The sequence below is a fragment of the Hippopotamus amphibius genome, chromosome 2 (assembly GCF_030028045.1).
Source record: "Hippopotamus amphibius kiboko isolate mHipAmp2 chromosome 2, mHipAmp2.hap2, whole genome shotgun sequence".
Classification (NCBI taxonomy): domain Eukaryota; kingdom Metazoa; phylum Chordata; class Mammalia; order Artiodactyla; family Hippopotamidae; genus Hippopotamus; species Hippopotamus amphibius.
Window position 1 is genome coordinate 7,991,369 of NC_080187.1, and position 20,088 is coordinate 8,011,456.

Genomic DNA, 20,088 nt, shown 5'->3' on the forward strand with positions numbered 1-20,088 from the left:
CCTCAGGTCCCTCCCTTCTCTGATCAGAGCTCTCCCCTTTTTATCTATTAATTATCCCCACTAGGATCAGGGAGCTGCTTCCTCCAGCTCCTGCCCAGTGAGGGCTATTTTGGAGAATCACTGGGGAAGTGGAGGGCTGACTTCTGATCTTGGAGCTCCTGGACTGGAGTTGAACTACTGCCAAGAAAAGTCAAAAGGCAGGCAAGGGATGGGCAGGGTCCGCCCCTGCTGGAGAGGAGAGAAGGGGAGGCTATCGGGAAGAGTCTGCTGCTCCGAAGGGCAGCCAGGGAGGGGTGCCTGGTCTTCCTGTGGCCCAAGTGGACCTTGGGGAGTGCACCATGGGGAGGACCCATTTGAAAAGCAATCCTGGTGAACAGCAGTCTGGATACTCTGACGGGCCCTCCCTCTGCCAGACAACCAGATCTAACGTGAAATAAGCTCTTAATGCCCTGCTGGGCTCAGGATAAACAAGGGACATGCATGGCCTTAAGGGTGTGTTTTAGAATAATTAGAAAGGTGGCAAAATCATAAGCAAAGTGTCCAAAATAAAAATTTATAAAAGAAACCACAGAGCAAATCCAAAGAAAACAGAAGGAAGGAGAAAATGAAATTAAGATAAGAAATGAATAAAATAGAAAGATACCATAGGACTATCAAAGCCAAAAGTTGACTCTTGGAAAAGACTAATAACATAGACAGAAATTCAGAAAAATTTCTTAGGTCAGAAAGATACAAGGCACAAATAAACCGAAGTAAAAGAAGAATATAACTATAGATTCTATAGACATTAAAAGGGCAGGTAAATGTTACAGGTAATGAAATGGGAAATTTCCCAGTAAATTGTAACTTGCCAAAATGGATTCAATCTGAGCTGCCCTATAGCCACCACAGAAAAAGAATCAATCATTAACAAATCTTCTCACAAATACCAGACAAGCAGTGTAAACTAAGCATGTTCTAAATGCAGAATTTGACAAGCTTTTAAAAATAAACTTTTAATTTAAAAAGTTTTAGATTTACAGAAAAATTGTGAAGAGTTCCCATATACCCTGCACCCAGTTTCCCATATTATTAACATCTTATACTAGTATGATACATTTGTTACAATTAAAAACCACCAATGATACTTTAACTAAAGTCCATGCTTTATTCAGACCTCCTTGGTTTGTACATAATGCTCTTTTCCTGTTCCAGGATCCAGGTTACATTCAGTTGTCATGTCTCTTTAGGCTTCTCTTGGCTCTGACAGTTTCTCAGATTTTCCTTGGTTTTGATGACCTTGACCGTTGGGAGGAGCACTGCTATAGGCATTGGGTAGACTGTCCCTCTATTGGGATTTGTTGGGTGTTTTCCTCATGGTTAAACTAGGGTTATGGGTTTTGGGGAGGAAGAGCACAGAGATCAAGTGCTGTTTTTGCATCACATCCTATCAAGGGTGCATACTATCAACATGGCTGATCGCTGCTGATGTTGACCTTGGTCACCTGGCTGAGGGGTGACTTTCAGGTGTCTCCACTGCAGCTACCCTTCTCCCCCCTTCCCACACTGTCCTCTTGGGAAGGAAGTCAGTCTGCACAGCCCACACCTAAGGAGGGGGGAGTTTTGCTCTACCTCCTTAAGGGCAGAGTGTCTACACAAATTACTTGGAATTCTTCCCTACGGGAGATTCGTGTCTTCTCTCCCATTTATTTATTAATTCAATCGTTTATATCAGAATGGACTCATGGATATTTATTTTATACTTTGGGTTATAATTCAATACAACTTTATTTTGTTGATCAAATTGTTCCAAATTTGGCCATTGGGAGCTCCAAAGTCCTTGTGACAGACCACTTTCATTGTAGTTTTTGAGCAATCTTTTGTTATAACATATATAAATCCCCATGGAACCACCACTGCAATCAAGACAGTGAACATATTCATCAACCCCAAAAGATTCCTCATGTCCCTTCCCTCCTGCTTCTCTTCATCACACACCCCCTACCCCACACCCATGCAATCCCCAATCTTCTTTCTGTCATCGTAGATTAGTTTGCATTTTCTAGTTGTATATAAGTGGAACCAAACAGTATATACGCTTTATTGCCTGGCCTCTTTCATTCAGGATAATTATTCTGAGATTCACCTCTTCAGTAGATTTTGGGTGAGATGTAGGGGCAGTGGGACATCCGGGTAGAACCCACTGGGGTGTTAGAGAGGGGTAACTGGTAGGGTCAGGAGAAGTGGCAGAGCAGGCGCTGGGCAGTCGTGGGGGGTGAAGAGGTTGGTGGGGCTCTTGGGTTCTCCCTGGATGATGGAGGCAGGAGCAGAAGAGGAGAAAATGATTAGGTGGGGAAGACAGCCAGTTGGGTGGTTGTGCCAGGATGAAGGGGGGGGGGTGCCTGGGGGACATCCCAGCTGTCCCAGAGGCAGTTGTAAACCCAGGAGAGGGCTGACCTGAAACCACAGGCTGGGCATTCACGACACAGATGGTGACAGAAACCAGGGGAGGGAAGAAGTGGCCGAAGCAACGTGTATGGGGCCTAGAGGGGCCAAGACTGAACCCTGAAGAACCCAACTTTTAAGAGGCAGGGCTGCAGAAGAGGGTGAAGGAAAATGAGGGTGAGGCCACAGACCCACATTGGAGCTGTGTCCAGGAGACTGGCTAGTAGGGTCATATACCAATGGGAGGTCACAGAAGCTATCACCTGGAATGGGGCTCCTGGGTTGGCAGGATCTGGGCTATGCCTGGACTGAGTCTCTGTCCTCTCTTCTATGTGAGAGCCGGGCATCTCGGCCACCTGTCCCCAGATGTCCCACAGCAACAGGGAAGAGCACAGCTATCCCTGAGATTTGCTCAGACTTGAGCCTAGGGATCCACCCAGCTCAGCCACAGACAGAGGGCCCCTGGCTGGAATGAATTAAGGAAGAGGCAGGATAGGGACCCAAGGCAGTATAGGGACCCAAGGCAATGAACACTGGCCAGCAGACCAGGAGACATGGGCCTGCCCTTATGTCCTGCCAATCTTGGCCAGGAAGACAAAGCGAGAATTTGCCAAGTATTTTGGTGGAAGACTGGGTTCTTGGGTTTCCTTCCTATATTTGGCAAAGGTGAGCAAGCTGCCAGGTGGGCAAAAATAGGGGTCCCTAAAACACCCTCCTCACTAGCCTTCAGACTCTCCCCATTCGTTTTCCCATTTAATCCTGACACATCTCCATGCAAGAGACACTAACCATTATTTTTATTTTACAGACGGGGAAACTGAGGCTCCAGAAGGTAAGAAGGGAGCTGATGGTTCTCTCTCCATACCCACCCTCCTTACCCCCGCCCTGTAGTGCTGTACAGGCAACAGGCTGCTTTGTAAGCAAGTCACATTTGTCAGGGCTCCAGGCCACACCAGCAAAGGTGGCTGGGGACGCTGACTCAGCAGGGCGGCACGCCCACCCAGAGAGCCCCTCCTGCCAAGCCAAGAGGGTCCGCGCCCGGCCCCGCCCCCGCCCCCTTAGGAGTCTCTGTCTCCACCCGGACTGAAAGAGGTGGCTGGAGCAAATCCCAATCCCAAAGGGAGAGTGACCCTGAAGCGGCCTCAGTTTCCCCATCTGTAAAACGGGGCCGGTTGCTCACAGTTCTCGAACGCTGCGGCTTCCAGGGACCCGCTCGCAGGTGCTCGCCCCGAACCCCGGAGGGCGCCTGCAGCCCCGGAACCACCCTGGGGCGGGGGATGGGGAGGACTCTGCAGTTCCTTCCCGGCCCCTATCCCGGCCTCGATCCCCCTTCCCAGGAGGGCACCTCCGAGAACGCAAAAGTCGCCTCAGCAGCCCCCCTGGGTCACCTGCTGCCCCGAAGCCGTCGTCCTCGCCTTCCGCTCCCGCCTCCACCGGCATGCCCAGGTCCCCGTTGGGGCCCGACATTGCGGGCTCGGGCGCCGCCAGGGCCGAGCGACAATGGGACGCGACGACTGTCGCATAGAAAGCCGGCGCGGGGTGGAAGGTGGAGGCGGTGGAGGGAGCTCGGGACCAGCGGGGCGGGACTGCACGGCGGAAAGCGCCCGGGCCCCGCCCCCACCCGCTGTCAGCCTCCGCCCCACGTCCCGCCCGACCGAGAGCCGGGTCCCCGCCGCAGCCCAGCTCTCGCGCCTCATCCCGGGAGCGGAGCTCGGCGCGCACCTGGCCTTCAGACTCCGCCCCGCCGCGCCCTCAATCTGCACCGCCCTCAGGTCCCCGCCCCCTCCTCGAGTCCCACCCCCTCTAGGCCGCCGGGAGGGGCCATCCCGGGGCTGCCCGCCGCGAAGCCTAGGTAGTGGAGCCTCGGGCCCTCAGCTTGGGCGAAGGAGCCTGACGGAGGGGCGGGGCAGCTTGGAACCCCCGCCACTCCGCCACTCTGCCACTCCGCCCCGTCCCGCCGCTGGGGACCTGCGGGTCGGCGCCTCGGCGCCTCTGGGTGCGTGAAATCGGAGACACGTGGTTTCTAAGGCCCCCGGTGTGTGGAAAATTTTATGGTTCGCGCCACAGAAGAAACGGTGCAGCGGTGCGGGAGGGCAGAAAAAGCCCGAGTCGTGGACGCCCATCTACCGTGGGTCGGGCAGGGCAGTTTCTGTGGCTCTCATGGACCGGATGCCGTGACGCTTTCCCTGAGACTCCGAAGGGTTCAATCTCTTTCGATTGGGTGCCTATTACGGATGACGCTGAGGGCCACATGGCGAGCTGAGGGCTACGTGGCCGAGTTCCTGCGTTCAGCTCCGGCTCACCACCGAGGCCAGTTACATCTGCACTTTAGAAGCCGGGGCATTTAGCAGACATCCCCAGGTGTGTTTCTTCGGCTCTGACGGATGCGTGGGAAGCTGGGCGTCGGGGACTCCCGCCCAGTCCCACGAGCGTCGGTTCCGCCGGCTCGGCGTCACTGTCACCCCTGGCAACCTGCGGGGCGCCGGAGACGCGCCCTTTAAGAGAACCCTGCGCCCCGGCCATCTTTGTTTCTCGCGCCCTCCCGCGGCGCCGGCGGAGCAAACATGGCCCACGCCGTGCGGGCGCTGTGGCCTGGCGGGCGCGCTCTGACCTGCAGGCTGGGCGGTCGCCCCGCTCTGGGACTCCCCGCGCAGAGCCGGGCCGGCTTCACCGGGGCTGCGGGAGGCCCGGGCCCCGCCGCCGCCACCCGCAAGGGGGGCCCACGGCTCCTGGGGGCGGCGGCGCTGGCCCTCGGGGGAGCCCTGGGGCTGTACCACACGGCGCGGTGGCATCTGCGCGCCCAGGACCTCCGCGCCGAGCTCTCAGCCGCGCAGGTAAGCCCGGGTCGGACCGAGCTTTGGGTAGGGGCGCTGGCGTCAGCGCCGAACTTCAGGACTTCTGGGGGACCGGCGGGGACAGGATTCGCCTCTGTCCGCTCTTGACCTTGGGCCAGTGGCTTGGTTTTAAGCCTCCGTCCTCATCTGTGAAATGGGGCGCTACTGATGCCTGCTAACGAGAATTGTCTTTGTTTCAAAGTCGTTTTCCTAATGTGTTTTAAGAGTTTTTAACAAAAATTTGGAAAGATTTCACTGAAAAGGGAAAGCCTCTTGCACAGTTGATCGCTTTCCAAACATTTTATCATGTCCCTCCTACTCTCTCCAAATCCTGAGGTTGTGTATTTATTAGTGCTGTTTTTAGTATTTTTACGGAACTGATGACCCTTAGACTCCAGGCCCCGAGACAAGGAAGAACTAGGGTATGTCTCCCGAACGGGGTGGTGGCCCAGCTGCCCTTGCAATGCTTTGTACGCAGCACCAGCATCCGTCCCCACCACACCCACTGGCGCCCCTTTCTTAAACCCATGGGAACAGAAGAGGGTAGATGGGGAGTGGAGTTCTCTGTATCTCCTGCCCACCCACCTCCGTGGCCCAGCCTCAGTCTCCCATCTCTGAACAGTGGGGGCGGGGGACTGCAGCTGTGGCTTTCAGACAGGAATATGCTGCAAGCTCACGTGGGGCTCTCCTGCCGTGTGCAGGCCAGTGGCCCAGATGCAACCCTCCCCTCTTGTAGATTTGAGGTAGACCCCACTCGGAATCGCTGGGCTCTGCCCCTGCACCCCTTGAGGGAGTGGGGGTGGCGGTGTCTGAAGTTCCCTTGGGACAGGAGAGGAGAGATGTCTGTCTTGCGTTGGGCAGAGATGAGAAGATTCCTCCTACACAGAACAGACTTTCTACCTGGGGAGCCCGCTGGATGGGCGCTTGAGCCTGGGCTGTCCTTGGCAGGAGCCTGCTCTCCACCTTCCCGCCCTTCCCTTTCTCCCTGCCACCCATCCCCCATTCCTTCTGATGTTCTCAGGGTCATCCTAGAAAACTCCCCTGGGAAACCTTTCCTTGGGGGTGGAGCCTGGACCTGGGGGCGGGGCCTGGGCACCAGGCCTCAGAAGCCCCCTCCTCTGCCCCTCATCCAGCTCTCCCTGTCGAGCCGCCTGCAGCTGACTCTGTACCAGTACAAAACGTGTCCCTTCTGCAGCAAGGTCCGCGCCTTCCTCGACTTCCATGCCCTGCCCTACCAGGTGGTGGAGGTGAACCCTGTGCGCAGGGCCGAGATCAAGTTCTCCTCCTACAGGAAGGTGCCCATCGTGTTGGCTCAGGAAGGAGACAGCTTGGTGAGCCTTGGGGAGCTCCCCCTGCCCCAGTGTCCTGGCTTGTCCTGAAATACCCCTGAGTCAGTCCCTGCTCTGCAGCCCTGGAAGGAACTTGGGCTCTGTGGGCCTCAGATGAACCAGCAATTCTAAGGGAGGCAGAGCACCACAGAGCTTAACAATGTGGGTTCTGAAGTCAGGGTGGTCTGGGTTCAAGGTGGGGCTCTGCCGCTCACTGGCTGTGTGACTTGGGGCCAGTCACTTGGCCTCTCTGAGCTTTCTTTGTTAATCAACAGAGAACCATAGTCTCCAGGGTATAGGGCTTGGCTCCTAGTATGTAGCTTCTGAGTCCACCCGGCCCCTCAGTGCCCAGGAGGCCAGGCGGGTGAGTGAGCAGGGCTCAGATCCTGGGTGCGCCCCACATCGTCCTCCCCATTCGCCACACTTGGGTCTCCCTTACTCAGGACAGGGCGCCGTGAGGGTGGGGACTGGGTCCTGGGGGAGGGGAAAGCTCAATGGGCATTGATTTTACGGGTGAACCTCCAGGGACAGATAAACAGTGCCGCCCGACCAGATTCTGCAGAATGCCTGGGTGTCAGAATTGTTTAAGAGCCCCTGGTGATCCTACCAGTGGCCAGTCAGCCAGTCCCCCCTGCCCCCCACCACAACCTTCATCTAAACGATCCTCTTCTCCAGCAACAACTGAACGACTCCTCTGTCATCATCAGCGCCCTCAAGACCTACCTGGTGTCGGGGTAAGGAGCCCCTGAAGCCCAGGCCGGCCCTGCATCTCATCCCCTCTCCTGTCTCAGGGAGGCCTCCCCAGGTTCCTGCATGGGAGTGGGGTGGGGCTGCTGCTTAGATTTCCAGAATGGGCTGTGGGCATCACTCTGAGACCCTTCCTCTCCTCTGTGCATCTCCCTCTGTTGGGGAAGTGCTTCTGGTATCTGCCCCAGATCCCTCTTGCTGCAGGACCTCCTGTGTCACCCACAAGAGGGTGGAAAGCTGTTGTGGGTCAGTCCTGGGGTAGGTATTCATCGCGAGGAGGTGAGGGCTTAGTCTCCTGGAGGAAGAGGGAGTCGGAGTGAGACTCTGGATATCTCCCAAAGGCAGCCCCTGGAAGACATCATCACCTACTATCCACCCATGAAGGCTATGAACGCCCAGGGCAAGGAGGTGACCGAATTCTGCAACAAGTACTGGCTGATGCTGGATGAGAAGGAGGCCCAGCGGATGTATGGTGGGAAGGAGGCCAGGACGTGAGTGGGGCCGTGGGTGGGGGGAGGGGCTGGTCTTCCCCAGAGGAGACCAGGCTGAGCGAGATGCTGTGAGCGGGGAGCAGCACGGGAGAGGAGACCACGAGGGCTGGGGCTGAGCCATGGGTGGGACTCAGTCTTCTTGAGGACCTCCCGCTCCCATCCATACACTGGGTGGTCTAGATAGTGGTTCAGCTCCCCCATCTCCCAGGCCCTGGCTCGGGAAGCCCACCTGGCCGGCCCTGTGTCCCCCGCCCTCTGCCTGCAGGGAGGAGATGAAGTGGCGGCAGTGGGCAGACGACTGGCTGGTACACCTCATCTCCCCCAATGTGTACCGCACGATGGCCGAGGCCTTGGCCTCCTTCGACTACATTGTCAAGGAGGGCAATTTCGGGACCGTGGAGGGCGCTATGGCCAAGTACATGGGTGCAGCTGCCATGTACCTCATCAGCAAGCGGCTCAAGAGCAGGTGATGGTGCACGTGTGTGTGTGTGTGCCCCTGGGGGGCCTGCCCTCCCCAGGTCCCTGCCATCCCCAGGTCCCCAGCATTAGCCAAGCTGAGACTCAAACCCAGAACCCCTGATTGCCTCCCTGACCCCAGGGGAAGCAGGGCTGGCCTGGGGGTCCAGAGCTGGGTCCCTGCCTTGTCCCTCCCTCTGTTTCCCTCTCCATGGTTGGGCCTCTTGTCCCCCTCCGCCCCCCAGGAGTAGCCCTGGCCCGCGGGCTTTTGCGTGCTCCCCACCTGTGCCAGGTGTCAGAGTTCCACTGATGGACTTCCCCCATCCCTGCCCAGGCACCACCTCCAGGATGATGTGCGCGAGGACCTCTACGAGGCTGCCAACAAGTGGGTGGCCGCTGTGGGCAAAGACCGGCCCTTCATGGGGGGCCAGAAACCAAACCTGGCTGATCTGGTGAGTGTGGTGGTGACGGGGTGCAGAGACCGAAGGGTCTGTCCTTGGGGTGGGGGAGGTGGGGAGAACCCAGATGTAGGTAATACCTGCATCTCACAGCTCCTCCATCCCAGAGGCACCCGGCTCCACTGGTTGTCAAGGGCTTAAGGAAAACCAGTGCTCCAGGCTTCTGTCCAGCAAAAGTCCTGGGACAGTGTCTTGTGGGCCTGACTTCAATGCCAGTCCTTGAAGCCGTCCTACAGCCAGGGCAGAAAACATTAATTGCGAGGTTCAGGTCTTGGAGCAAATGGTGGGGCCCCCTCTTCCCAAATCTCAACACCTGAGGGTGGGGAAGGGCATTTTCCCAAAGGAAACGCTGGGGGACGGGGGTTGTTGCCCAGAAACGGGGTGTGGGTGCAGGACAGGCAAAACCTACAGCCAACCCACATGCTTCATTCAAAGCCCCACGTGCAAAATCGGCCCATTAGTGGGTCACGGGGCTCCCAGAAAGGGGAGGTGACGGGCCCAGGGCACACACCTGGCAGAGGGCGGGGCAGGTGTGGACCCCTTCTCTGTACTCCCCCCGCCAGGCGGTGTACGGCGTGCTGCGTGTGATGGAGGGTCTGGAGGCCTTTGACGACCTGATGCGTCACACTCACATCCAGCCCTGGTACCTGCGGGTGGAGCAGGCCATCGCTGAGGCCCCCCAGTGAACTGAGCATCCCTGCCGGGAGGAGGGAGAAGACCAGCTGTGGGGGAGCAGGGCCGCTGGGCCAGCACCTGGCGATGCTGTGATGCTGTGCAGCGGGGGGGCAGCATCGTTCAGCCTCTTGCCCACCCCGCCCTGACTGCCCTCTCACTTCTAACACTGGACGTCTGCTGGGGCCCTGGGACGCTGGGGGACAAAGCCCAGGCTTGGTTTCCATTCACAAAGGTCCCCCTGCCCCCCAGGGCACAGAGGGCTACCTCCCATGCCGGCTGGACCCCTTCCTGGGCCTCCCTGCTCTTCAGCCTTCTCTGGGGCTCTCAAGGCTGCCCTGTCTACACCTCGTGGGTGGGAATCAGGTCGGGCTCCTACCCTAGGCAAGGGAAGTAGGGACTGTCCAGTTTAGGGAGGACCTGTCCCTGGCTCTCCCTGGTTCCTGCTCTTCCCAGGTGCCCCTGGGACTGTGTGTCACGTTCGCAATAAAGAAGAGGTTTGCCGCTCCCCGTGTGGCGGCGCTGTAGTGGAGGTAGTGGAGGTGGGGGGTCCACGGCCAGTGCCGGTTAGGGAAGGCTTCCCTGGTGGTAAATACTATTTGTCCAGTGCTTATGAAGCGTCCGCCCTGGGTGAAAGGCTCAGCAGGCTTTGTGTCCCGTATTCCCTGGGACACAGCCAAGGGATGTGAACCCAGTTCTGCAACCCGCTGACCGCGGGACTCTGAGCAGGGGCACGTTTTCTGAGCCCCAGTCTCCTCATCTGTCACATGGGCACAGTGGTGGTTCCCACCTCAAGGGGAAGTTGTGAGGGCTCGACCACAGGATGCAGGTCAAGGGTGTGGAAGGATGCCTGGCTCAGCAGAGGCCAGAGTTGTTGCAATCCTGCTCTATAGACCAGGAGACCAGGGTTCAGAAGACAGTGCCTTCCAGGGCTCTCTGACAGCAGACGGCCACCCATGGCTTCAGTCCCAGGCCTGGAACTTCACAGGGGGTGGACGCTGGGACAGGGGTCTATAGGGAGAAGCGGCTCTGGGAACAAGGAGGGGCTGTGGGGTCCCTGTTCCCCCGGTTTCAGCAGAGGGGGGCATGCGGGTCCGCCGAGGTGGCCCTACAGAGGCCGGACAGGCAGCTGGGGAGCTGAACTCTACGCCCAGGTCCTCCCTATTGGGGAGTGACTGGGCAACCCCCTCAGAGCCTCTCAGGAGCGTTTAAATATTTTTCTTTATTAACTTGTTTAAAACAAAAGTAATTCATGGTCTGTCTTTGTGTTAGCAAACATTCAAATAAGGTAGAAGTGACAGGCACTCTGGAGGCCGACAGCGTCACGTGGGGGAGCGGCCGCAGCTCCTGCAGGGCTCTCTGCCTCCTGCTTGTTTTTGTTCTCATTGCGAGCATCTGTCCTTGTCACCGTGTCACGCTGGCTGGGTCTTCGCAGCTGCAGAGAGCTCCTGTGGGAGGAAGGAGGGAAGCGGAGGCCTGAGGCCATGCCGTTCCGTGGGACAAGGAGCCATAGAAGCCGCCTCTGAGGGGCCAGCCCGTGTTGAGGTCTCCAGTCACCGCTGTGTCCAGGATGCTGTTTCCCCTTCACTGATCAGTCTTTTAAGTCCCGAGGGGCCTTTGCTCCAGGGACCTGTGATGGCCTGTGGACCCCAGGGCCTCCCTCAGCAGGGCAGGAACCAGGCCAGGAGCGCCACAGGGTGCTGTGGGGGGTGGGGGGTGGGGGTGGAGGGGCTTCCTGCATCCCTGCCCCCCTCCCCACTTTCCCTTCTCGTCACAGACAGCCTTTCCTTGTCACCCGCCTGGGGTTACTTGGTACTTTTCCAGCTGCTCAAGGAGGCTAACTCGCCTTTCTCTGTCTCAATCCCAAATTCCCCAAAGGCAGCATTTGATGTGGCCTGCTTGGGATAAGGTGTCCACCTTCAGTCCATGACCCTGTGGCCCAGGGAGGGTCCAACCTCCCACAGCCCCGCCCTGTGCGCCCTGGCCTTTCTGCTTCTCCTGCTAAACCCAGTGATTGTGTCTCCCAGCCTTGGCTTCCCCTTGAGGCCTGGTCCTGCTAAGGAGACCCCAGGTGCAGGCCAGACCCCAGCTACTCATCACTACCCCTCTTCTTGTTTTTACAGAGATGTTTTCTTCTGTCTTTGCATTTCTCAGAGTGGGATACAGTTGATGGCAGAGCCAGAGCCCTGGCAGGGATAGGGGCTTGACTCCCGACTGGGGCTTTATCACTGGGGCTGCTGCAGGCAGAGAGGAGCCCACCCACACCCTCTTCTCCCACCTCCACTAAATGGCCGCCTTGATGAAAAGGACTGTGCTAACTAGAGCCATTTCCTGTGATGGGCTGGGAATGGCCAGTCAACGCAAGGCCACCACAGGGCACTGAGTCCTGCTTCTGTCACCAAGTATTCCCTCAAGAGGTGACAACTTTGCCTGTTACCCTTTCTCATAACCAGCAGAGGGCGGTAGAGGATGCAAAAAAACCCCCAAAAAACAACCCCGTAGGAGCGGGTGCCAAGGCCTGCTGCTGCCACCTTGTGGTCAATTTTGGAATCGCATCTTTGAACCACCTTCATTATCCAGGGACTCTATTTGCCCATCTGTAAAATGGGTTTAGCATGCAAGCGTCTGAAAATGGGTGGGTAGGAAAAGTTACACTTTTCAAGGGGAAGGGCTGGAAGCTAGGAATCCTTGATGCATCTTAGTCATGCTCAGGTCATGGCCTGTGCCCTGTGGCATTTGGTGGTAGCAGAAGGCCTAAGGTGGGAACTCTGTGCTGCAGTTGTTTGCTGTGAATTTGGGCAAGCCCCATCCTTGCCCATCCATGGGCAAGCCCTTGGAGGTCAGTTAGCCTTCATGGGGTTGTTGTAATCAGGGATGGGAAGGTTGCAGAAAGTTGATGTGCGCTGTTGATGTGTGAGGGGTGTTAATCTGTAGCCAGTGGAGTCTAATGTCTCTTCTCAGAACACACTCCCTGCTCTGTTTCCAGCTGGGCTCCTGGAGTTCATGGCCAAGAGCTCCAGGAAGTAAGAAGTGAAGAGAGTCGTGAGAATGGTGAGATCCCCCTCCCTGGGAGTCAGGGAGGGCTCCCTGGGGAGAGTGAGGATTACGGTTTGCTTTTTTTGTTAGATTATTAAATTTAAAAATTTCATTTTGATTATGCAAATAATTGTTTATGGTGTATAAACAGAACCTGCAGATAAGCAAAGATGATACTGATTATTCACACATCTATCACTGAGATTTAAAATTTTTTAAATCAAAAATTAAAAAAAACTTGGAGAATAGCTTCTAGTTATTTTCTGTGTAGTCTGCATATTGTGTGTGTATACACATAAAATATTTTATATTTATATATAATTTATATTTTATATACAGTATTTATATATATCGAACAGTCAAATGGTGCTTATTTTGTGGCAAGCACCATTTTAAGCACTTTAAACATATTACCTCATTTAATCCTTTCAACACCCCTATGAGGTAAGTACAGATATTCCCATTTTACAGATGAGGAAGCTGAGGCATCAGAAAGGTTAAGTGAATTGCCTCGTGTCACACAGTAAATGGCACAGGCAGGGTCTGAACCCAGATCTGCTGGATTATGTCGATGATCTTAGTCACAATGTCACATCACTCCTCTCTCTCTAGATATATACTTTTTAAATAAAAATTCAGTTCACACAGTAGCTCCATTACATTCCAGATCAGTAACTGTTCTCCTTCACCATTTCTAATGACTGCTCCACGTATGCTGTGCTCCACTGGAAGACTGTTCCCTAATGTACTTAACCAGTCGAATGGGAAGGATTTGGACGGGCAGAGGTGTCTAATGGGGAACAGGGCTGGTAGTGGGGGGACAGTGTGGTGGGCTGAATAATGGCCCCCAAATATATCCAGGTCCTAATCCCTGGAACCCGGGAATGTTATATGGTAAAGAGACTCTGTAGGTGTGATTAAATGAATGATTTTGAGATGCAGAGATTTTCCTGGATTATCCAGCTGGGCTCTAAAGGTACTCACTGTGTTTATAAGAGGGAGGCGGAGGGAGGTTGGACTAAAGAAGAGGGGACGTGAGCACAGACGTGAGAGGCTGGAATGACCTAGGAAGAGGTTGCAAGGCAAGGAAAGTGCTGGCCTCCAGAAGCAGAAGAGCAAGGAAATAATTCTCCTTGAGAGTCTCTGGAAGGAGCAGCCCTGGTGGGACACCTTGATTTCGGCTCAGTGAGACTGATTTGGGGTTTCTTGCTTCTGGAACTGTAAGGGAATAAATGTGTGGTTTGTTTTGGTTTTTTGGCCATGCCATGCGGCATGTGGGATCTTAGTTCCCCGACCAGGGATCTAACCGGTGTCCCCTGCAGTGGAAGCACGGAGTCTTAACCACTGGACAGCCAGTCCCAAATTTGTGTTGTTTTAAGATGCCACATTTGTGGTGGTTTGTAACAGCAGCCACAGGACACTGATAAGGATGGTACAGACCAGTGTTGTCAGGGAAGAGAACCAGCTACAGGGAGCCAGGTGACCCCGGGCAAGTCCCTTGCCCGGTGTCAGTTTCCTCCTCCGTAATATGTGGGGCAGGGGTTGGGCTCCTTGGCGCGGGGTGTGGGTGGAGCCAGCTCATGGGCCTTCACAGCTGCCGCGGGGAGATAATGTTTCCTCCTCGGCCACGGGGATCTTGAACAGCAGCGATGGCAAATGGCCCAAAGAGACCGTTCCTTTGTGCTGCTCCCCCGCCAGCCTCCATGTTATGGGACACGGAAAGCAGAAGAGGCCCAGGCTTGTCTGGCTCCTGGGGGCTGAGGCAGGCCTCTGGCTTCGCTGGCCTCAGTTTCCTTATTCTTGGTTCCTCCCTGCCCGCATCACTCCCCTCCCTCTGGCCTTCCCCCCCCCCAGTGCTGACCAGCCGCTCCAGCCACTATGACCGGGCCTCATGGGTCTGCTCCTGCTTCCTCGTTGGCCCTGGAGGGCAGGGACCAAGGTTCACGCCTGGCCAGCGGAGCCTGGGCTTTGGGGCCCAGCATGCAGGCTGTTCCTCTTCTCACCCTTCCCCTACATTCCAGCCCACTCAGACCAGTGAGATCGGGACTGGGGGCAGCCGGCTGGAGCCGAGGTTGAGAACAGGGCTTCAGAGTCAGCAAAGCTGGTTTGAATCTCAGCTCAACATTTGCCCTTTTCTTTGGTGGTGGGGGTTGAGGGCAGGCTCACCGTGGCTTGCGAGATCTTAGTTCCCCCGACCAGGGATCGAACCTGGACCCTCAGCATTGAGAGTGTGGAGTCCTAACCACTGGACTGCCAGGGAATTCCCAGCATCTGCCCTTTGTATGAACCCAGACGAGTCCCTTCCGGCAAATGTTATGCCCATCTTCCTCATGAGGAAACTGAGGCTCCAAGAGGCATGAGATTTGCTCAAGCTCATGCCGCCAGGTGCCAGGGTTCAAGCACGGGCCTGCCCCACTTTCCCCTGGTTCTCTGTGGCCTCCTGGCCAGGAGAGCAGCCAGGGACCAGGTGTCACCTACCTGAGGCAAGGCAAGGAGCACCTGCCCCTCAGTGAAGGTCCCCGCAGGTGGGTTGCAGCGTGGTTCCGGGGGCCCCAGCAGAGCCACATCCTCATGCCTAAGCGTGCAGCACGACCGGGCTCCTCTGACCTGCCTTGGAGGCTTTATCACCTGCTCACAGTGAGGCCCTGGGCAAGTCCCTTCCCCACCCGGAGACTTAGTCTCCGCCTCTGTAAAATGGGGACAAGGCGGCAGCAGCACTCGTGCCTGGTGTGTGCAGAACCCCAGCTGGCGCTCAGCGATGGCGCTCCCAGGACTAAGAGATGAAAGGGTCTGGCTTCAGGGAGCAAGCAGGTAGAGGATGGGCCAGCGCCCACAGTGGAGGGTGGGGGTGGGGCAGATCCCACGGCAGGAACCGAGGGTTTGGGGGGCCCTCTCCCGTGCCAGAGATCCCAGGCCTCCTCACCAGGGAAGTGAGGGTGGAGGGGGGAGACTGGAATGAAAAGCATTTAGGGGAAATTACTCTGCGTGTTTGGAATCCAGGATGGGGCAGGGGAGCTGCGAGATAAAACTCTTTATTAAGGACCAGCCATTTCCGTTTCCTGTCTCATTTCAACTTTCCAACAGCCCTCCCAGGCTCGACTGGAGGTCGGAGGTCTGAAAGGCGTCTTGCTGGGCTAAAATCAAAGCTGTCCGAGGGGGAGCGTTCCTTCCCGAGGCTCTGCGGGAGACTTGTCTTTGCCTTTTCCAGTTTCTAGAGGCCTCAGGATTCCATGACTTGGACCTCCTCCCTCCGTCTTCGAAGCCAGAGACCTCGGGCTGAGTCCTCACCCATCTCCCCGCCTCCCTCTCCCGCATGGAAGGATCTTATGACTGCATTGGGTCCACCTGGATAATCCAGGCTATTCTCCCTATTTTAAGGTCAGCTGATTAGCAAACCTAATTCCTTCTGTGACCTTAATTAGGCTTTGCCATGCCCCCTAAGTCGCAGGTTCTGGGGATCAGGACGTGGGTATCTTTGGGAAGGGGCATAATTCTGTCCCCCACACCACAGAACACTGGGATGGGTTTTAGCCAATCAATACCTATTCCTTAAGCAGGTAGTGGGTGCCGGGCACCTACTGGGAACCAGCAGTGAGAAAGCTGACAAGTACCCCCACCCTCTAGTTGGTGCTGAGAAGTGCCAAGGGTGGGGGATGAGCTGGGCTGCGGGTGCGAACAGGGCTGCCATTGTAAGTAGGGTGGCCAGGAGAAGCCTTGGTAAGAAGGTGACATGCGATTAAAGACTGGAAGGAGGGAGGAAGGAACAAAGGCAACCACAGGAAGCTTGGCTTGGGGACATATCAAGTGTCACCCACCTCAGAGCACCTCCCAAATTAACTTCTGTGCTGGAGAAGCCCCTCTCCAGCTGGAAGGAACTGAGGAACTGAGGACCTGGGACCTGGGGACCTGGCCACGGTCCCAAGGAGAAGCCTGGACAGGGTAGGTGGGGGACCAACTTGACAAGACCTGATTGTTGGGAAATGGTTTATGCTTGTTGCCCTGGTAACGAGCTGACGCAAGTGGCATATTAGTTTCCTACGCTCCTGTGACAAATCCCCAAGAACTTGGATGGCTGAAAACAATAGAGATGAATTCTCTCACAGTTCAGGAAGCCAGAAGCCAGAAATTCAGGTGCCAGCAGAGTTGGTTCCTTCTGGAATGTTTCAGGGAGAACTCGTTCCTGCCTCTCCCCTCGCTTCAGGTGGCTGCCTGCAATCTTTTTTTTTGGCCGCACCCCAAGACGTGGGATCTTAGCTCCTGACCAGGGATCGAACCCATGCCCCCTGCAGTGGAAGTTCGGAGCCCTAACCACTGGACGGCCAGGGAAGTCCCAATCCTTGGTGTTTCTTGACCTGATAATGCATCACTCCAACCACTGCCTCCGTCCTCACGTGGCCTTCTCCCTGCGTGGTGCTCTCTCGCACGTCCAAATTTCCCTCTTTTATAAGGACACCAGTCATTGGACTTAGGGCCCACCCTCACCCAGGATGGCCCCATCTTGACTTCATTACATCTGCAAAACCCCTATTTCCAAAGCAAGAGACTTCTGAGCTTCCCAGTGGATGTGAATTTTGGGGGGACTCAACCCGGCACAAGTGGCATTTCACACCCGGGCACACCTCTGTGCCTCCCTACAGCCTCTCAATGCTGGAGCCCCCTGGCACGTTCCCCATGCTGCTTCACACAATCCCCTGCCAGCCAGGAGCGCCCAGGGCTGTCAGTGGCGGGATGGGGACTGGGGTGCCGAGTGATTTAATGAACATTTCATCGAGCACTCTGTGCACCAGGCACTGTCTCAGGCACCAGAGGTACAACTGCAAACACATTCCCCGTCTCCAGAAAGTGAATAAAGAATGTCTGGGGGGGCCCTCCAGCATCTGGAAGTCAGAAGGATGGGCAGGAACCAACCCTGAGGCCGGGGAGGGACAGCCAGTGAGGTGAAGAGGCGTGGTGGTGTCTGGAGGGACTCCAAGCAGGAGGGAGGGATCAGCCCTGGCTGAGATGGGCTGAATCAGGTGATGGCTGAGGGAGGACCACCGGACTCAGAAATTCCCAGGGCACTGGTGACCTGTGGGAGCACCCCAAATCCAACAAACATCCACGCCAAAGAGGAGTGCCACCAGAAGCTCAGAAGGGGTAGCTGCTCTTGGGGGGGGGGGGGCGGGTAGCTTTCTCATGTTCTCTGGTGAGAAAAACGGATTTTGCATTCTAACATGTAAACAGCCCAACGCCACCCAAGCCTAGGTCAGGAAAGCCATGGCTCCGTCATCAGCTCTGAAACAACTTTATTAGATGGCTGTTTTAAATGACAACTTCCAATTGCTTAATTCGCTCTGTCACCGATTCCAGTTACACCTCTATTTATATGTAACAACCATTTCTGCATTGACCTTTGCATCCTACTTAAATTCTCCCCATCAGGCCATTCCGGTGAATGGAAGTGTGACGGTGCAGTTGCACGTAGACCAGCATTATTGAGCAGGGGCAGCGGGGGGCCTGGGACAGAGGGAGCCCACTTCACAGGTGCGGGGGGCGGGGGGGAGCCGGCTGCCCTCTCCCCCAGCCCCCACCCCAAACTCACAGCGACAGGCACCTCACTGCCTTGTCCTTCAGAAAGTATGAACAAAGAAATCCCTCCCAGTCCAAGAAATGATTTGGACTTGCATCTTCCATGGGGCTGAGATTTCCCCTACTCTTCCCCTCCCCCGCCCAGATCAAACCCTCGGATCCTAAGGCTTCCTGGGTGCCGGCCCCACCCTGACCTGCCAAGGGACTGTCTCTCCGCGATCAGGGCCCTTCTGCCTTCTTGCCTTTCTTCTGTCACCCGTTCCGAGAGGAATTTCTTTGGACAGACACATGCAGCGGCGAGAAGGGTCATTCCCACGGCCCCCTCCTTCCTCTCCCCACCCCACCTCGCAGGTGCTGGGAAGGTACAATCAACCACAAACATAAATACGAATAAAAAATGAACTTGAAAATGACAGGCTATTAATTAAACAAATCTATAAAAATAGTCAGGACATAACCCTGTTCAAATAAATATGAAATAAATAGGCTCCAAGCAGTGTGATACGTTGAGTCAGTGGAATGTCAGGCTGGTCCCACCTTGCCCCAGCTGGGATTGGACAGGAACCCCCAGGGACATCAGAAGCAGACTTTAACGCGGTCAGCTAAGCCATCGGCTCTCTGTCTTCCCTCCGGGAGAACGGAACGTGCGTATTTGTCCAGCTTGTCCTTCTGAACAAAACCCTTTTCCCCACAATACATCATTAAGGCCTTGAACACCTTTTCCTTCTCTCGCCAGGGCGTAAAGACACTGGGCAGAAACGGCCCTTCCTGCTTCCACACAATGCCCACTGCCCTCATGCCAGCGGGGAGGGGCAGGGAGCTGGTTCGGAGCTGGTGCCAGTCCTGACAGAGTCCGGGGCCAGCTCAGAGCCCCACGAGCCCCCCAACAGCAGGGAGCAGAGGCCCTCTGGGTTCCAGGACCCGTGAAGCCATGCGCCAGGATGGGAGGCAGCCTTGCCCCCGTCATGCACACGGGCATCCAGGTGCCCATCTGCGGGGCAGCTCAGAAGCCAGACTCCTCCCTCTTCCCTGCACAACCGAGCCCGCGGCAGCGCTGCCGGTAGGGATGTCGGGCTTAGGTCAGGTAGAACTACCCTTCCCCACGGACTGTGCAGAGAGGAGCAGTGTAGGAATTGGGCTGGGGGCCCTCCTCCTACCATTTAAAACAGCAGCAAGGAAGGAAGCAAGGTGGGCCTGGGGAAGACGCTCAGTAGGCCAGAAGGCGGCCCACGCCCAGGGTCTGGCTGCGAGGATGCGATGGAGGAACCAAGCCAGCCTCCCCACCCAGCTATTCGGCAGGCACCGCAGGGAACGTTCTGTCCCCACGCGCACACGAGCCTGTGTCCTGCTGAGCCCTGGACCCTGAGGAACACCCACAGGTCCTCCCTGGAACGGACACGAGGGTCGGCCAGGGTCAGCAGGACAAACCCAGTGGGCCTGCTGGCTCTGCCCCCACCCTTGCAGGTGCGTCCCAGGGTTTTCACAGCTTGGCTTCAGTCAGCTTAGTGTTGGCACATTCACAGAATGAGATGGCTACACGTCCCAGGGCTGCAGGCCCGGGATCAGCGAGTCTGTGCGAGCGGGCTGGCCTCCCCCACACCCCGTCACCGTGACTGCACGCCCAGGGTCATCTTCAGGTTCTCGTACACCACGTAGCTGATGCTCACGGCGGGGATCACCTTCATGAAGTTGGGGGCCAGCCCCCGGTACAGGCCGAAGGCCCCCTCAGTCCGCAGGATCTGTTTGAAGAGGCTGCTCATGGTTACCTCCGGAGCGCCCTCGATGGAAGCTGCAGGGGGAGAGGTCGCCCATCAGGGGGGCCTTTCGTCCCCTCCTCCCTACAACCCAACCTGCCCGGGGAAATGGGCCCCTGGGGACTGACTGGCCTAGGACCAGCCTTACCTTGGGCCTGCATCCGGGTCCTGACCAGGGCCAGTGGGTAGCTGGCCAGCTGGCCACAGGTGCTGGACATGGTGCCGCAGGCCAGGAGCACAAACACGCCGGGGTCTGCGCTGTTCACTGCGTAGCGCTGCAGCCAGGCATTCTTGAGCGTCTGGAAGGGCAGAGGGGGGCG

The 20,088-nt window shown here is 56.5% G+C and overlaps 2 protein-coding genes and 1 long non-coding RNA gene across 9 annotated transcripts in view; 1 reads left to right on the top strand and 2 right to left on the bottom strand.

Moving 5' to 3' along the window:
* Window positions 1–963: 963 nt before the first annotated feature.
* LOC130846126 (uncharacterized) lies at window positions 964–4,174 on the bottom strand. Its single transcript, XR_009051513.1, has 3 exons — window positions 3,813–4,174; window positions 2,126–2,286; window positions 964–1,364 (listed from the first exon to the last, which is right to left on the bottom strand). It is a non-coding gene; the product is annotated as an uncharacterized LOC130846126 (long non-coding RNA).
* Window positions 4,175–4,912: 738 nt separating this feature from the next.
* Window positions 4,913–12,653, top strand: PTGES2 (prostaglandin E synthase 2). Of its 2 annotated transcripts, XM_057724157.1 has the most exons (7): window positions 4,913–5,258; window positions 6,392–6,589; window positions 7,262–7,320; window positions 7,675–7,824; window positions 8,090–8,290; window positions 8,615–8,732; window positions 9,302–12,649. In XM_057724157.1, the coding sequence occupies exons 1-7, from the start codon at window positions 4,989–4,991 to the stop codon at window positions 9,422–9,424; spliced, it is 1,119 nt and encodes a 372-aa protein (XP_057580140.1). In that variant the 5' UTR covers window positions 4,913–4,988; the 3' UTR covers window positions 9,425–12,649. The 2 variants fall into 2 exon arrangements, with proteins under 2 accessions (XP_057580140.1, XP_057580139.1); XM_057724156.1 differs by lacking the exons at window positions 4,913–5,258; window positions 6,392–6,589; window positions 7,262–7,320 and adding an exon at window positions 7,538–7,591 and having other exon boundaries at window positions 9,302–12,653.
* Window positions 12,654–17,714: 5,061 nt separating this feature from the next.
* SLC25A25 (solute carrier family 25 member 25) overlaps window positions 17,715–20,088 on the bottom strand; it is a 31,295-nt gene continuing 28,921 nt past the window's right edge. For all 6 annotated transcript variants that reach the window (XM_057723522.1, XM_057723521.1, XM_057723524.1 and 3 more), the window contains 2 exons: window positions 19,917–20,067; window positions 17,715–19,803 (listed from right to left, as the gene is read on the bottom strand). In XM_057723522.1, coding sequence (XP_057579505.1) covers window positions 19,619–19,803; window positions 19,917–20,067 — 336 coding nt within the window. In that variant the 3' untranslated portion in view covers window positions 17,715–19,618. The remainder of the gene's footprint in view (window positions 19,804–19,916; window positions 20,068–20,088) is intronic.

What these genes read in the sequence shown, in the direction of transcription:
- PTGES2 (XM_057724157.1), top strand. Translation starts at nt 4,989, where the DNA reads ATGGCCCACGCCGTGCGGGCGCTGTGGCCTGGCGGGCGCGCTCTGACC. An exon ending in CTCAGGAAGGAGACAGCTTG is followed by an intron (nt 6,590 to 7,261) that starts GTGAGCCTTGGG and finishes CCTCTTCTCCAG; the next exon opens with CAACAACTGAACGACTCCTC. An exon ending in AACCAAACCTGGCTGATCTG is followed by an intron (nt 8,733 to 9,301) that starts GTGAGTGTGGTG and finishes TCCCCCCGCCAG; the next exon opens with GCGGTGTACGGCGTGCTGCG.